Source organism: Styela clava, chromosome 10 (assembly GCF_964204865.1).
Source record: "Styela clava chromosome 10, kaStyClav1.hap1.2, whole genome shotgun sequence".
NCBI classification, from domain to species: Eukaryota; Metazoa; Chordata; class Ascidiacea; order Stolidobranchia; family Styelidae; genus Styela; species Styela clava.
Window position 1 is genome coordinate 2,167,079 of NC_135259.1, and position 19,212 is coordinate 2,186,290.

Consider the following 19,212-nt stretch of genomic DNA (forward strand, 5'->3'; position numbering starts at 1 on the left):
ACGTGTTCAGACGGTTCGACAATATTCTTGATATTAAAAAATTTTCAAACCTAATTTATACATGATATATATTAAATACAACGCAACAAGCAATAATCACATTCCTCAACTTCCTTTATTCAAGTAACGGAAAAATTTACGTACAAATCTGGGATCAACATTAAGCGGATCGAATGTCAGGGCAGTTAATTTTAGACGTCTGTCTTGTGTGTTTTAAGCCGTTCGTCGAAATCAAAAATCAATATCAAAGGCAGGGTAAATTAAATAAAAATGTATTGCTCGAAGTATAGTATAATTAGTCTAAGACAGAAACTCGTAAACATTTTTGCTGAGCTACGACGCCAAAAGTTTGTACAGAATTACACAATAAAATTTACTCTAATTTGAGACCGATTTGATTACTAATTGAAAACCACTAGTGTAAATGTTGAACTAAATTTTGAGCTTTTGATGTCCTATAAATTAGGCTCTATTTATCTTTAACTGTGGGAATATTTCCTTTGTGGTACTGTTACCGCGGCCATAAACATTTAGCACTCTATCGCACACTCTACCAGTCCACAAAATGAAAAAGAATATAAAAGGTCATACATATATACATATCTGAAATTGAAAAATATTGTACACAGAAAATACCTTCGTATTCTAATGATTGTTTTTGTGTATTGGGTAACCTGGGAATATTGGTAATATATATTCCCGTGAAAAACATTTATTATAGTGTGTTTCATGAACTGTCATCAAATAATGATATCTAGAAATTAAACTTGAAATCTAAATTCGAACGTTCCCTTCTAGGAGTAAAAAATCCGACACCAATTACACTATTTAATTTTTAGAATGCGGTACAGATAAAAGTAAAGCACTGAACCACTGTATTAATTAGAAGGCACTGTTTGTTCTTACACAAATGGAACTGAATAATTAGTCAAAAATTTATAAAAAAAATTTTCGTTTCAACCTAAAAATAGAAGATGAAATGCTGCAATGTTAATTATTTAATTAAAATCTATATTAAGATAATTGTTCACTGTCGATAAATTTCTTACAATATCAAATTAAGTTGTCGGTGCGAATAAAGCAATCGTTTGCCAACGCATATTGTACATAATCCCAAAATCGAAGACGCACAAGGAAACAAACGAAGAAATGAACATAAACATTTGTTTTGAAATAAGTTTTCCCGTCCCGTATTTTGAAAAAAGTTTTCAAAGTAATTCGTTGTATCGAATATTGATTTGAAATACTGCATTACAAATTTCCCATTAAAATAAAAAACCCGTAATCGAACGAAATTTACGAGCCCTCAACGCCACTACAAATAGGATCATCGAAATTCACATTTTGGCAAAAACTATGTTAGTACTCTGTACCGAACTTTATTTGCCTCAAAAATAACGTACTTATAATATAATCGGACTGCCATGTGGTGCGATTGATAAAACATTGGCTCTTTGCAGCGTAATCAAGATTTTTGTGATTATCTAGTCCACAAAGAAAATTGTCAAAATTTGTATATAATTATTGTATCAATTAGATATACCGAGGCCACGCGACAGATGACAGTACAAACTACAAAGTGTTTGCTAACATATAACTATCGCTTTAATATATTATCTGAGAATGTAAGTGATTAGTCACATATGAGTGAGTAACTTATCTATAATACCAAATTGACAAATAATGCCAATGCAATGCCAACAGTGGTATCTAAGATTTTATATAATGACGTATTATTTGAGAGTCAACTTGAAGAAGACTTATTTCAGAACATGAAAAAAAAAACTGATATTAGTAATACATATGTCTAAATGGTGTGTCACTGGGATCACTACTGACAGTTTGCTGAAATTAATACTAATTAATTGCATCGTAAATTGCCTTGTAACTCTGTACGTATGCAAAAATTGACATCATTTTGGCTGACCTTAAGCATGCACCCTCCACAGCAAAAATAATCTCAGTTATCAACATTAGCAAGCTAACCGGTCCTTCAAAACATGAGATTAAAGAATTGAATATATTGCAAATATCGGTCTATTTCAGCCGATACTAAAACAAATACCGATATTGAAAAAATAGCCTATATTACCGATACCCGATATATCGGTTCATCTCTAGTTTAAAATGTTGTTTTCTCCACCAGCAGGGGAGTAATTGCCAACGGTCTATAAAACGCAGTGAAATAGTAGACAGTGTTGAATTCCAGATATAGTAATTAACATGTCTGCATTGGACTGAAGTGATCACCCCTTATTATATTTTTAACAACTAAGATGAGTTTTTCTGTGAAACTTTAAGTACAGAATAAGTATTTACAGATGATGACAGATTTGAAAAACCGCGACGTTTCGACTACAATTTCCCGAATGTGCAGATAAAAGAAAAAATAATCTCACTGTTTGTATAAGATTGATGAACTGTTATATCCTCATAATTACATATTATATTAATTCGTAACTTTTGATTAAATTCTATATTTGGGATAATATAATTTAGTTAAAACCGCGAATTCATAGTTGGCTCACGTTTACATAATTCAGATTGATGTAAAAATCAAAAACATGATCAAGCATGATTCAATCACTTTCCGGGTCTGCTGTGATTATGCCATAGAACAACTTTAATCATGATGATCAACTCTTTTATTTATTATTCGGCACGGATATGAAAAAAATTCAACGAGACATAAGCGGGTATGACGTCAGTGCCATATTGTCTATTCTAAAGGTTTGAAATTTGTTAGATTTGAAGTTTTTTCATTCAGATTAATCAAGCTCACTCACCAAACATTGGAAAATATGGAACGATTCGCCTAGCTCGCGAACTCAAAGTATGCCGATGATTTCCAACACAATACTCTTGCAATTCTTTTTGTCTTGATCCTTATTTAAATCAAAAGTTCGTGCTGACGCTTGGTGCATACATAGATATTCATCAATAGGAGTGTTTCATTTTAGAATAATTAGGAACATTGTATATACGTTGATTATGAAATGGCAATTCGAAATATCGACGTATCGGTATCGGCGAAAAAGTGATATATATCGTTACATCTTCATTTCAAACGTGTGGATATTTGATGTTTCAGACGAAATGAGTCATACATTAAATATTTGTGTAATTTATAAAGAAAACAAACCATCATTGAACGCTGCTTTTTGTTATACAATCCACGAGTCTTCAACTGAAAGGCGACGGAGCACTGATAGAGAATAATAATAATGGGGTTGCAAGCGGCCATAATGTGTTGAAGCTGCTGATGGCCGTCGGCGAACTCTGCTACCGTAGCCCCAAACTGCACCGAAGTAGTAATGTATTATACACACTCCTGTCTGAATACGTTTTGTAGTAATATGTCAAATATGAATTAAAAAAAAATGGCCAATCGAAGAAATTTCTTGGATGCGTCGTTTACATGTCTATTTTTCGCCTCACAAGATCACGAATGGTTTGGGCCGGGGAAAGGTTAATTGGCAATCAAAAAAAGGCAAGGAAACCGCAGTGTAATATGGTTTCTGATAGAATCGACGATAAATCATCAAACTCAATCAACCAACCCGAAGTCAATCTGTAATCTCATAGATAATGAAAAGTGGGTAACTTACCTATATACATAACCTAAGTTAGGTGAAAAAAATTAGAAACAATAATTTTCTAATTTATATTTTTGAAGAAATCGACCATATGACTTACAATTGTTATCTTTACTGGGAAGCGGAAAAAATAAACAACCACAAATCATTGTTTGAACATTGAATCGATCAATTTCTACGAAGTGTGATGATGACAACAAGAACAAGTGTACAGAAAATCATTATTATGCCTGAAGCAACGTTTTGCCAGGTGTGAAATACCAAAATTGTTATCTAGGATTTTGAAAGACAAAACTGGCCGCAATCCTCTGGAATTTTGAACTTTAATTCACTCAGCGTCATTCAGTGTGGTTGGTGAATACGGTTCTGACATACGGCGTTGTTTGGGTGTATATAACTTCACAACAGACTTGACAGTTTACCAAGTGAAGTTTTCGAAACAAAATAGTTTTAACGCTTATATCAACTATTATAAAACGCTTGTTCTGAAAATGCAGTATTCCGAGTAAGGAAATTTCACTAATCCGTATGAAAGCTTACGAATAGCAATTAGGGAATTAAAACATCGATGATACACTAAATTCACTCTTCGTATATTCTCTATAACTGTAAATTATTGCAGATAAGTTGATATAGATATTTCACAGTACAGAAAATTTGAAAATAGCTTGTAAGCAATAAAGGATTTCAAATCTTACACATCACATAAACAAGAATAGAATGTGACAACGACCACTCCTAATTTGTATGTGTTAGTAATGCTTTGACAGTGATGCGCAAAATTTGAAATTCTCTAAATGCATTCATTTGCATTACATTTTTGCTATATATATATTTTCATTGTATTTCAAAAAGATTGCTTTGAATATCCGTTACAAACACAGCAAACAAAAATATTTATCCCACATAATTGTTAACTCTGATAGGCAAAACCTTGATCGTGCAAACATTTTTGTTTCAAAGAATAAAAAATTATGCGTTTAATGTAGGCTGTGAAAACCATTTTCTACGTTACGATCCCCACTCTTGTATTCTATACTTGACGCGTTGAGTCTTTATATGTAAGATCTCGGATTTTTCAAGCATAACAGACATTTTAAGTTTATAGTATAGGATAGTTTTCTGATGTTATAGGTTACCAAAACTAGTATCATATCATAAAAATCAAAGCAACAATGAATGAATGGCAAGAATTAGTGCCATATAACTTACATATTCATATAGGTACCTTTACCAAACTGACTAGGTACTGAGGTAATAGCGAAGAAAGGGACTGAGGCATTAAACAAATGGATTATTCAGACCTATGTAAGCAAAGCTTGGGCACGCATTTACTCTAGTGGGCACGAGCTGCCCGTCAGTGTTATTTTTATGTTGAATGCTAGTTGAAACCAGTTTCTTTCCCATCATTGTTAAATCATACATTTTAGCCATACAAAACTTTACATGGTCGGGTTCACCATTAAAAGATTTGTTTAGACATCTTAATAACCTAGAATATATTAATGAAAATTGAAAATTCAATGTTGATGCCAATGTGCCCCGAACATATGTAAAATGGTTCGGATTTGATACAATCGGCCAAACACCGTCTTCAAAAAATGTTATTGTACTACCCGCGTAACAGTATTTCCAAGGAGACTGCAATGTCTTACACCATTTGGATATGTTCAAACATTCGTAGTAATCTAGAACGTCATTATCTCTAATTTTAATCAACTTGCGACCGTGAATTATTTCTTGAAAACGATAATAGTGTGACAACGTGGAGGAGACATTTTCGTCATCAAAATCTTCAAATGGCGAGCAGGATGAACCTCCTTCTCCTTCATAGACAATCTCTATTATTGACCGAAGAGCAGATGACAGATCGGTCACTTCAAAAATAACTTCAGATATTTTGTCTAAATTTGGCGTAGACGTGCATACACCACTATCATTAAGCGTCATATTACTCGATGATGCACTTAGAACTTCATTTCCATGAGCCTCTCCAAGTGGCGGAAAAGTCCCCATCGTTTGAGATACAGATTCAGCAGCACATTGTCTACTCTCAGCAGTGGACGCTCTTTTATACCAGTGCCTTGAATTCATTTGTTTCTTGGTATCTCCGGTGAATATGGTCGAGGTGACGTTTCGATTAGATTTGCTATCATAATCAGGTTCCCCAAGTACTCGGAGTTTTACACAAGATTCCAGCTGAGCCAGTTTTAAGGCTATCTTTGCATAAAAGCCACCGACAGTATGCAAGTCCTCGTCATCAATTTGAGCCAGTTTTGAAGTAGCGAAGTCTCTTATATTTGTCCAAATTTTTTCTGTTGTAATATGTTCTTTGCTCGTCGATGCTCCGCTCATTTCTTCATTCGAGTTCACTGAATGTTTCTTTTGTCCTTTACTCTCTTCATTTCTTAGAAATTTTCTCAGTAATGCAGATAATCTTAAATTTCTTTCTGGTGATGAGTTTGTACGTTTTTCTGTTTCTGAAACCAATTTCCAAAGTGTAGCAATGTGACCGAGGAGCTGCAAAATATGATTTGACAATTGTCTACTTATCATCACAAATTTCCGCGACAGACTGGTGCATAGAAAATAATCCTCACTTAAAACATTGCCCATCACAGGCGATATATATATACACAGATATGTATATATATATTATAGATTAGAAGGTATAAATGAGGAAACTTCTCTCTATAATCTAGCAGCTGAATCTTATTATTTAATTCTGACGTTGAGTTTATTGGTGAAAATATCATGTACAAGTATACCTGTTTTTTTACCTTCGACCAATGCATACAATCAATTATTCGCACCTAAACTTTTACCTTTTTGCCTCTGTCATTGACGGGACGTTCAATAGCCGAGAAAATGTCCTTAACTGTTCCGATTGACATTGGTCCTAACGATAATACATTTCCTCTCGCAAGCCCGTAAATACCTCCCAGAGTTGGTGTTAAAGGATAACTCGGATTGTGAGATGTAAATTTAGGAATGCCTCCAATCTATTAACATATATAGTGTATTACTGAAATTATGCATTGTGAGAAGTTCTATACGAAAGGGAATGCAGTGAATGATATTTACGGAATATGATTAGTTGTCAATTTGAAGAATGTATATATATCGCTGTTTCACAATGTTGATGGAGCACACAGTACTTCTTTTATGTTGGGATTTTCAACTCCATTTTTGCAATAATCCAAATTGCCCAAAGATCAATCTATTATATAGTTTTTTCAGAATTTATCACTTTAATTGTAGTAGCTGATACACGAGAGAGAAGCTGGTCAGTTTTGGTCAGCTTCGAAAAACTATTGATAAATGATTATGAAAAGAGATATTAGCAAATGAAATTACTGGATAAATAAATATGATCAATGAATATATTTGATATTTTAACTTGTAAGTGTACCGACATACCGAGTTTAAAAGATTACTGGCAAGAACCATGTGTCTCATCTCATCATTGACGGTTTTTTTCAAAATGTCCGCCACCTCTTTATTTCGACCACGCTCCCATTTTATACTGAGCCAGGCCGTCAGATACGGCGGTATGACCGCAAACTCGAGGAAAAGTGCGTTATGTATATCCAGCTTCAGCTTTTCAATTTCTTCTTCAAGTGCTTTACTACTACATATGTTCTTTGAGATTTTTTTTACTGAAATAAAAAATGCCAAAAATATCAAAAGTTTTATCTTTTATCAAATATATATTTTTCTTTCTGTAAAATTGCATTTGATTGATTGACATTTTGACGTTATATTGCACCATAAATATTTACAGTAATATTAATATTTTTTCTACATCAGGTAACAACTCTATGTTTAGATGGGATTAGTTAAACAATTTTGTTTCAGTTGCATATGTATTGAAGATTATGAAAAGGAGGGGAGCATATGCAAATATAGTATTAGGTGGTTTTTTAAATTTATACTATAACCACAAAAATGTGTATTTCCAAATATAACATTTACTCTCGATTTTGTTTCTAAAACACTCTTTGATAAAGGATTGAGTAATTACATCATCATCACATTACCTTTTTGAGATTTACCTTCTTTCATGCCACATTTCATCCAATTCCAAATCAAACGTCTTTTACTGTAGGATAAATCGCGCTGTGTCGGCATGAACCTGAATAGATAATGAAGCAAAGTAGTTTTTAGTTGAAGTTACATTTGTACGCAGCGAACCAGCAGATACAGTCGCTATTTGTGGATGGTTCGAGCAATCTATTTTGCAACTTAACTTTATTCACTGGTTACTTTACTATACTTTCAATATTTGAAACAGTATATAATCTGCTCAATATACACTTATTATTTTATCGTTTTGGGTCATCCTGTACAATCGTATTGTTGTACTGTGTTCGTGAGCTGACAATAAAGACATTGCCTCGTTAAAGTGCCTGACAGACTGGGGAATTAGTGCAGGCGCTACAGTTTCCATTTGTCGTCTTTGTTCGTGAGCTGACAATAAAGACATTGCCTCGTTAAAGTGCCTGACAGACTGGGGAATTAGTGCAGGTGCTACAGTTTCCATTTGTCGTCTTCTGACGACAGAGGAAACGTCTTCCTCCAAACAACAAATAAAACCCAAAAGATATTTTCTAGGCTACAACTGCACCGATATATACATTACCAGGATTCGATTTGATTTGGCATTTGAAAAAGATTTACGAGCGAGAATGGACTATTTTATTTTCTGCCTTCAAAAATATTTCTCGTTCCAAATCATGAGCATGTTTTGGACAATAATCTCTGCTAGTGCTGTCTGATCAACAAGGTCAGTGGGAAATGAACGATGACCTCATGGGTTTCGAGAACTGGTGTACGAGTAGGAATGTGGTATGCTTTTAAACCAACTCATATAATGTTTATGAACATTTGTTGCACATGTCATGTAACTTTTCTATGAAACAGAAATTTCCTAGGGTTCCTACCTAGGGTTCTCCATATCGTACTCGAACATTGCCATTTTCAAAATGCGAGCTTTTGCTTTGACGTCTTCATAAGAATTCGTGTCGATTATCTTGTTTTTCCACATAACAGGATACAAATTATAATAAAGACGGAAAATATCTGTGATAATTATGGGGCATGTTTTTAAAACGTAAAAGGGGTATTTCGTTTCTATTGTTTTTTCCAATTAAATTCAAATTATGGTAGAATAAAAAAGCTCGCGGTATAGTCTTACAACTTTATTGATTAACATTCCACTGAAAAAGTCACATACGAATAACATTTGTAGACATTTGTCAACATTTACCTTTTATATCCTGCCAAGTCGGACATTCGACATTTTCGACCTCATCATAAACCCTAGCAGCGATTGGTATAGAAGTAATATCAATATGGGATCCAGTGACTTCTTCATTTGAACCCTCTTCAAAAACATACGAGTGAGACTCGGTGCTGTGTCTAATTTAAAAAATAAGAGTGAATCGATCGAAATCTGGTAGACTCGCTCTACATAATGTGGACATAATCAAAAATTTGAATGCAGAATAGTGAAAGAAACTTAGTAAAGAAAATAGAGAAGCTATGGAGATATTAGATGAATTTTTTATTGAATCCAAATCAGGTACTTCAGATGAGATGAAAATCTAGCGACATACCAACAAGAACTGACTTTGAAAGTCTTGAACTACGCCTTTTTTCGGTGGTAATGAAGCTACATAAATGTGGCCCACTGTGCCAAAGGTGGCATGTCATGAGCTCGATCATGGCACATGAATAATTTGGTGAAAAGTAATTCTTGTATTCATGATAAATCATATAACTCACGTTATATCGAAATAAACTTAAACTGTTCATTTAAACATTGCTATCTCGTAGCTGTGTTATCATTAATGAAAATAATATGTAAGTACACCAGACTACAGTAGCGAACGGTTAGGTAGATAAAACGTAATTTTCCTATTTAGCGTATATCGCAATATAGAGCAACTGCTCAAAATAGTCATGTGCATGTCGATGATTTGGAAATTGTAATGTATCATGGGTGTAACACACGAGCATCACACTCAATCAAACACTGTGCTGAGGTAAAGGTAACGTTGGGGACTAAATCGTGACTATAGTAACGTGGTATAAAACACCCATTTTCATAAACTAGAACAATTTCTACTAGAGCTCAGATATTTAGGCGGTAAAATTTACCTTACTAAGATTTGTAAGGGATAAATCTGCCCATCTAATCCACATTGTCTTGGGGATCCGGGTGAGCGAACGCCATACATGTCAAAGTCAACGATTCCAGTTGAATTAGTAAACGGTTTTGTCCCAACAGGTGTTATTGAGAGAGCTGCCTCTGGCCATCCTAAAGTGCTGTGAATATTCATGAAACTGAATTTAATATTTAGAGAAAGAAATAGGTATAAACAGGTCCTACACAAAACATGTGTTTTCCTCCTAATCAGTGCAGCGAATTGTACTATCGGGGTTTATGTGATAATCTCTGTGAGATGCCTAAGTCTAAATTTAATCCATTGCCCTTGCAGTTTTTCATTAAATTTTTCAGCGTTAAATACAAATTATTATTTAAGAAAAGCTAAATTGTCGATATATATATCTTTATTTGTGTGTTTTTATCCAACGAGTTGAACAATTCGTGGATGTTTGAAGAAAAACATTCTTGGGATCGAAAACGTTTTCAGCAAAGGATTTTTACATAGTTCACAAAACGTGAGTTAGATGGTATTTTAGATTAAAGTCATTTTGTAAAATACTTTTTTAACGCATTATGCAATACATTTTTGAATTTTGTTTCTCATACCTGTTACAATGGAATGGACAAGCTCCCATTTTAATATGCTTCAAAGATTTAACATTCACTTGTGATGCTGCAGACGGCATACCGAATCTGCTAACAAAAACTGATAAACGTTGTCTCTCACCCGGATTTATTCTGTGGACAGCTGGTCCCATAATACCGATATGCATACCAAACTTAGATTCCGTTAGTAATAGGTTCCAAGGTCTGTAGAAATGTTTGAATGTTATAAAAAATGGTTAGCCCTTTTCGCTGTATACATATTACTCCGAAATTTCGTATGACTTAATAAATATTTAGGTTGTACAATATTATAGCCTGTTTCATTTCATTCGAAGAGATACTATAGTATATACTACTATATTGCTAAATATATATATAATATCGTCACGCTAATACCCGAATTGCGTAAGTCATTTTTAGCAGTTTTGAGAAAAACGTGAAAAACTTCCTAATGATATTGTTATGCCATTGAGAGTCAATAATTTGCCATGGTTCAATTTTTTTTTATCGTAGCCGGATTTAAGTTAATTTGTTTGACGCAGTTAAGTGACGTGATAATGGCGCACTGTGACTTAGGCAGAAATGTGTCTATGACTTGGGGACATACGCAATTATGCAACTTTAATATATGCACCAGTCCTGAAAACTAAACATTCCAAAAACGAATGTAATTCTCAGTATCTACTATGTCTAATCCCCAAAATAGCTAATCAGTTTCAATTACATTATTTTTTATGTTTAAAAGTATATATTTTATCAATATAACACGTTCTGCACACCCATCGAAATAAGACTAAGATTTAATATAAAGAATAAAACAGCAATGCACCCAATATAAAAGCCAACCAAAGTAAATTGGACTCGGTCGGACAGTGAATATCACAAGTGCACGTCTTCCCATACTGTAGTATAAATTCAAATTAATACGCGCTAAGCTAGAATCCGAGATGCAAAAACTCGAAAATACTCCGCCGAGATTATTTTGCTTTTGTCACAATAGTCATGCGGTAACAATGATGATTCATTATGACAAAACAATTGCACAAATGTGCATGTCATACTAAATCTCCATTTTTATAGGTTTCGGAATTTCTAAAATAAAATTTGAGTTAATAGACAGGTGCGCAGCATTACATAAATACCTATTTTATAAAAAACTCAAAATCGCCAAAAATGACTTACGCAATTCGGTTATTAGCGTGACGATATATAAGTATACTTATATATAAATATAAGTAAATAAATTGCCTATTTCTCCTGGAACATACTTGCTATCAGGATTTTTGTTTGACACAAGAACCAGTTGATTTTGCCGTAACAACTTCATCATTTTGTCGTCAACGTCTTTCAGACTTATATCAAAAACTCCGCCAAGCTTTTCATACCAATCAGCGCCTGCATTAATTCGCCTTGAAATCTCCCCATTGGTTGTCAAAAGATGCAAAGTTGTCCTGTCGGGTTCGTAATTCTTCAAACATAGCTCCGGAGACCAATAATATCTTTATACAAGTCGTCAAATTTGAAATGAAATAATTACAAAATCGAGCACAAGTAAGTCAAATGTATATAACATAGTTATAATAATACCCCATTGATTACGCCACTATTATCACAGTCGTGGTTAATTACAGACATCTAGAATGCTTTTTGGCATTTATTTCACAAAAATCCTCACCTACAGGCATCTTTTGACTTAACTAGCACTCCAATATCAACAATCTTAGTTGTTTTAAATATTCCGAACTTATCACATGTGATTGCGTTTGACATATCCATAGTCAAATACTTCTCTTTATAATGAACGAAAAACGGAGCAAAACCGACATTTTTCCAGCTATCTGCCCTAATGACTCGTGTTGCGACTGTTTGAACCGGATCGTCATTTGACGTTAACCCTGAAATGCATCATTGAAATGCTAAAGGTATATTATTAACAAATAACCAAGTACAGGGAACAAATAAATAGCATATATTCTTTGATTACATATTGGCGATATATTATAGAATAAAGATCAGGAAAATAAATACAGAGCGTAAAGTAGCAAACTAACAACAACATCGGGATCTTCACAATGTACGCACATTTGGGTATAACACACTAGCATGCTATATCCCGACAGAGTCAAATTATCATGACAAACCCATTGCCAATATAATATCGACATGCAGTGTGCTATGAATTGTTCCTGCATGATTCTGAATAACAGAAGATTAAACATTTGAAATATCCTGATAAAATGTTGCACTTACCTATTGTTCCAGTTATTCGCCCCCGGGTGAGATCGAATCTAAACTGATCCAGAACAAATGAGATCGACAGCTCTGTGACGTTATTAAACATATGCTTGTAATGATTGCTGAACCATTTGATATTTGATAACCTACTGTATAAAAACAAAAAACAGTTGGAACAACGAATTACATTTAAATTTTTTTGTCCTGAAACATATTATTTTATCAGATGGAAATTTGATTTTCCAGGAAAGATTCTATGTTATATAAATCGTGAACACTGTAAAACTACTGATGTTGCCTGCTGTTAAAATAGTACTGCCATGTTACGGCTACTACTCTGAAATTATAAATGGACACTGTGCTACGACATAGTCTATCGCAATCCCCTGTATATATTTATATATCCCAGGCTTGTTACAAAATACAATGTACAACATGTACGAAAGAAGGTATTATGAATCGTTATCACATTCCCTTATTGCTTTAACATGATTGTTAATTGGTGAATACAGTCGGAGACATATGTAGCATAATAACACAAAATTAACATAATTTGGATGAATATCCAGGCGATTCCAAGCAGAATGTTTGACGAACCACAAAGTTTTTTTTTTGCAACCGAACAAATACGAGAAAAACGTATATAGCATACACACTGATGTAACACCAATGAATACAACAATGAATTATCTAGAAGAATACAGTGAACATGTGTGAACTATCATATCTGAGAACACCAAGAGGTAAATTGCGCCGGTAATTAAATTGAGTACTGTAATTTATAATGTAGTTCGATTAAACCGTTGCATTTTGAGGGTACTTTGCATTTGATGAGGACATTTGTACCATAAGTAGGTAAGAATACTTTGGTGATACAGAAATCTCTATTTTGAAAGTCTTTGAAAGTAAAAGATGCACGCATTATAAATATTATTGTGATATTTGATCCCCTTAACACTATGCAAACCTAATAATATGTATTGTCTAAATTTTGTAGACATTTGCAAATACTCGTGTCAAAGTCAAAACAATATTGATTGTATGAAGAGTTATGTGTGTGTAGTATGAAAGTGTATGTTTGTTAAGTGTAAGTTTTAACAATTTGAGTAGTTTGCTTTAGCTTGAATTCATCTTTTTCAGGAAATATGTTCGGTCAGCTCATCACAAATTTTTCGACCAATGATTAAATTCTGTTATACACAAAAATATCGAACAACAAGAGTCAATTTTTGCAATATTCGTGGATGTCATGTTACCTTTTATAAGTTGTGCTTTTGCTCACATCACCAGAACTCCCAGCTAATCGTTTCCTCATCTTCCTCATCGAAACTCTGGAATATTTCGCTTCCAGTATCCTTGGTATGATTATCGTGAAACCCCATATTTCAGATGCCTGTTGCCAATCAGGATCCAAGTCTACAATTACTGCCATTTCAGTTTCTGTTTGACGATAATTGTGGCGGTCATTAATTAACGTTTTATTAGCGCAGTCTATTAGGTGCAAAAAAATCGCTAGCGGGATAGAAGTTATACACATATTTATTTGTTGTTACACCAAATTTGTAGTAAAACTCGAGAGTGTTTTATTTATAATAAATAATTTGTTACATAGGAATTGATAGTCACGATATCGGACATTAATTAAAATTCTGATTGCATGTTTTGATTATTTGTTCAATACTTAATTTCAAAGGGAAAATTGCCGGGTTTCTCGTACCAAAAATGACAAAATGGAGCGTAGGGATTAATCAAATACAACCCACCACGGATTTTCATGTTGACTATTTTATCTGTCGTTGAACATTTCCCAGGTTTTTTGCAAATCGATGTCACTTTTGTATCGATAAAATACAAATGACCGCTGCCATCGGGATTCCAATTTCCGATCTGTTGAAGATAGAATTTTAAAATTCATGTGGAGCCTGAAACTCTTGGGGGGTAAGACATATAATCTCAATGTAAGGAGTTCCATAGTGTGATCTCATGTTAAAACTATGTATTTCTCAATCGATGATCGATATTTTTTTTTTATCTAGTCTTTAATCTTTGAGGTTATGTACGTGTTTGGAGTATTATAATCAAACATTTCCTTGTTCATCATTACTTGAGATTGCGAAATTATAAAATATCGCCACGCTATACCCCCGGTTTTTAACTAGCGGGCCATGGATAACTGCTGGGCCACAGAAACATTTGAGGTGGGCCACAAACCTATAGAATATTTCTATTAGTATTGAAAAATTTGGTCTGATTTACGTCACTATGGTTAGATTTTAATTGTGGTAGCAATGAACGGTACTCTTTTTCATTCTAATTATTAAGGTGAAAGTGTTTATTTTTGCGAAAGGAGATTTTATTTTACTTGTAGTTTATACCTTGCATAAAAAAGTTAATGTGTAACAGAATATTTAGGCTAAGAAAATGGGCCACGAAAAAAAATAAGATTGAGAACCAATGCGCTCGTCGATTAATGGCAAAAAATGACAGTGCTAATTGAACATTTAATCACAAATCCTTCACTGTGCGTTCAAAAAACTGGAAGTTTACTGGAAGTTTTTGATAACTCGAACTCCGAGGAATCCAGCTGGTAATGACTATTTCATGCTTTGACAAAACTTTGTATGTGAGCTTTCATGCACCCGCACCAGCTACCATTCCATGTCGGTGGGAAAAGTGAACTACTTATTCGTTTCAGATGCATGGATGGTGGAGATGTTGATCTGAAGATGATCTAAAGATTGGACATGTTTGGAGTACGATAACTAGTATCAGACTCTTAAATTACTTATGACAAGCAAGTTCAACACTTTTCTACAATTATCTACCCCCCATCTCCAAATATTGGTTTAATACTCTATACGTTTACATTCCAAATGAAAATACGGCTAGGAATCCTCTAGAATTTTGGATAGCTAGGATACAAGTTTTACTTACGTTTTTCGAAGCGGAGGCAGTAAGAAACTGTTTTGTGTCATAGTTACATCGATTGTTATTCACGGTTGATACATCTAATACTAGTTTTCCATGAAAATGAATTCGCGGCCATGAAAGATAGCCTGCATTAAAAAGACATTCTAATTTAATTTTTTTGATTTTAGTAAAAATTGCGTTCATGCATGTTTTTACTACATGAGTCAGCTCATGACGTTGATTTCGTCTTTCATTCATGCACTGACATCACGCAATCAATCGAACACCTAAGGAAGTAAACTTAACTTATATCAATATAAATTCTTGATTGCTTTAGGTAATTGTCCCCTTTTTCCGTTTCCTTTTTCTATAATTTTTACCAAGATCTGTTTTTAATATTTGCGTACAAAACATCTTCCTTATATGCTTTCATTGAATAGAACAGTGCTATAGGTGTATATAACAGGGTTCAAACCATAATATGCTAAAAAATGAACAATCCAACATCGCGATCCCCTTTTCCAGTCAAAATGCTACAGGTATTTCGAATAGCAGTGGGTCTTTAAAGTTCGTTAATTAATTTTAATTGTTAAAACGGAAAAAAGATGAATAATTACTTGGACAAAACTGGAACATGCAAGGTCGCTGTTCTTCTTTGGTCACTTTGCAGAATGATGTGGGATATTTGCAGGTTTTTCTCCATCTAGTTTGAGATCCGCGTCCACACGTCACACTGCAAGAAGACCACTGGGTCCATGAAGGTTCTATTGGATTAAATAGAAATATTCTCAAGCTCCGAAAACGTAGTCTGTTGTTTATAGTTTAAATTAACCTTTCCAGAAAGGATACAACTGATGTTCTCGATTTACGATAATCTGTCAATACTAATATCAAGTCCATTCGCCGACTTGGACTAGGAAAATGTTCGTTTAGTTTCAGTCGATATCATACACAGAGAAAGCGACAAAACTGGCCTCCGTTGTCATTTGTGACTTCCATATCAGAAAGCCATACTATTTGTGCTTGTATTTTTGAAACAACTACCATAAAAACTCTCGCGAGCTACTCGCGAAAAGATAATTTTTTTTTACGTTCAACCTCGACATTATTTCTGAAAAGAGTCCCATTATTAAATTGCTGTGACATTAGAACTGACCAGAAACGGTCTCGTTCTGTAGTAAGCATAGTGTAAATTTAATATTACTTACCAAGAACAGAAGCCGTGCAAATTATTGGAAATAAAACCAGACAAAGCAGAAACGACGATGAATTCATTTGTTTATTATCTTCTAAAAATATCAAATAAAAGAAGATAACAATACGAATGAATATTCAACTGACAATGCAACTATCTGTTTTATTGCATAATGGGTGTCACAGATGTTAAATTTGGCATTGCAATGACGACATCGAAAAGACGAGAATATCGGTCAGAGACCAAAGACTTATCGATCGAAAGTCAGGGGATCCCCCAAAACAGCGCTCTTACTCCATAGTGACACCTTGTGTCCCATCACTAATTAATTAATAACTCGCTAATTATACGACATAATTCATCTAAAATCAATAGGATTCTGTTCTGACATATGATGAATGCACAAGCAAAATCTGGAGCAGATTCAATCTCGCTTTCGTGAGATATCGCGTGCATCTAACAGACAAACAGACAGACAAGCAGACAAATACCTATCAACATACTTACCGATTAAAATCGATAAGTGATAAGGTTAAAAGTGTTGTGGCCTGATATTGGCTGAGACCTGCTATCAGAGATCAGGGGTTACGTGAAACAAACTACTGCATACCTTACCTTGGCGTATACTATTATATTTAATTCAAGAGTCTCGCTGCACACTAACACAAATGTATTTCTGCATTGGGTCAGACGAAACGTTACAGAAATATATTTGTGTTAGTGCGCAGCGTAAATTTTGAATCAAATACAAACTATATATTTATTAAATATAACAAGATTCCACACTGTAAAATTGAGTACTATTGCTCCCATCACTAACCCTGCAAGTTGAAAAAATTACATCAATATCATCGTGATAACATCCTAACATAAGTGGGGATTGAAATTGCTAAATAAATGCACTTCCACTTGAACATCTTTTGTTCAGTAGAGTCGTTATTAAAAACAAAAGATACAATCAAAAGGTTTGTTTTTAGTCATTCTCGAAAAATGGTTAGTCATTTCGAACATTTCGAGTCATTTCGAATTATTAAAAAAGCTAATGCTAATGTGTTTGAATGAAACAGCAAAAGAAGGTGTATATAGATTTTAGTTCAACACTGACTATCCGACTATATACTGGTGTAATGCGAATTTCGCAAGAAATGGTAAAAGCAAAATTATAAAAAAAATGTAGAACTAGTTTGTGGTACAGTCGTTTGTTTGCTTTGTACAAAAACTTATTTGCATAATATACATAACATGCCTAAATTGACAAATCTTTTTCTATCTATTTCTCAGATACACAAAACTTATTATAAATTGATGGCTGTATCTTTCCCACAGAATAGTACATTATTATCTGCATGTATCGGGTGACTCACGTTTATGGCAATTGAAATGGTTTTTATAATGGCGGAATTGGCGTGATGTTCTAAACGAGACACGCGTCAACTTCTATAAAGCGACGTATTGTTGCTAGGAATACAGATATACTCCGAATTCTATATGCTCCTGACGTGGATAACATAAATAAATTGACCGACATGATTTGAAACACGGAGCGAGGACAACTGAACAAAACTCTATTTTACATAAATCACGCATATTTACTTAAAAAATGTCAGTTTGCTAATCAGTTAGCACAGGGGTGTGTAACATGCAACACGCTGGTCGAATGCGCCATTAAGGAAAAATTGTGCCCGCGGAAAAGTGCCAATTTCGAATGATGTGCGGCCCGCGAAACAAATTTTTAATTTAGTATGTGCGAGTAATTCCGATCCATTTGCCTTTCGAAGCCTTGAGTTCACTTTATTATCTATGGCTATGCCTATGACTTTACAATGCCTTAACAGCTAGCTTGTGCCAACAACGCATGCCACAAGATCAATAACCAAAAATTTTGCGCCTGCAACTACTAGATAGTCTATGTTAAGGTGCGGCCCGCGGTTCCATCCAGTCAGCGCTCCTGTATTAAATGCATTCTCACAGAATTCGCACACCCCTGGGTTAGCATAACGTTGTTTAGTGCGATTAGAATATTACCGCCTTTCATATGTGCGATTCGGAAAATATAAACGCGACGAGTCCACGCACTTATTTCTCTTTCACATCGAAGATATAAATTATTATAGCTATCTAACATCCTTTTTCCTACAGGAAAGCAACAAATAATAATAATCGATGACCCACGCGTTTAGAAACCATATGTTTCCGATATACTAACTAAAATCTGGAAATTACTGATGGTGATGACGCTGAGCAGAAAATTTCACAGAAAGGCGGAAGAATGTTATATGCAATTCATCACCATGCTGTTCTAATAAATATAATTAATTGATTTCAGACGAGGAGTTGTAGATAATGAATTTTTGTGCTTTATTTTTCGCGAAGCTTGGGTGTAACTGCTTTGTCAGACCTATATACGGATTGTATTCAATATATATATACTTTGTAACGGTAACCACTCGTTCCGAACAACTGTAGTAAAAAAGAGGTGCTCCCGTAGTATGTGTACC

The 19,212-nt window shown here is 34.2% G+C and overlaps 1 protein-coding gene across 2 annotated transcripts; it reads right to left on the reverse strand.

Annotated features, from left to right (window-relative positions):
- Positions 1–3,650: 3,650 nt before the first annotated feature.
- On the reverse strand, positions 3,651–17,266 carry LOC120338016 (uncharacterized). 2 transcript variants are annotated; one of them, XM_078117324.1, is made up of 17 exons: positions 17,222–17,266; positions 16,728–16,808; positions 16,137–16,283; positions 15,544–15,665; positions 14,373–14,496; positions 13,866–14,049; positions 12,625–12,758; positions 12,050–12,269; positions 11,643–11,873; positions 10,375–10,578; positions 9,759–9,926; positions 8,866–9,017; positions 8,540–8,678; positions 7,652–7,731; positions 7,017–7,255; positions 6,422–6,598; positions 3,651–6,116 (listed from the first exon to the last, which is right to left on the reverse strand). In XM_078117324.1, the coding sequence occupies exons 2-17, from the start codon at positions 16,792–16,794 to the stop codon at positions 4,878–4,880; spliced, it is 3,627 nt and encodes a 1,208-aa protein (XP_077973450.1). In that variant the 5' UTR covers positions 16,795–16,808; positions 17,222–17,266; the 3' UTR covers positions 3,651–4,877. The 2 variants fall into 2 exon arrangements, with proteins under 2 accessions (XP_077973450.1, XP_077973449.1); XM_078117323.1 differs by having other exon boundaries at positions 7,637–7,731; positions 17,222–17,265.
- Between the last annotated feature and the right edge of the window lie 1,946 nt (positions 17,267–19,212).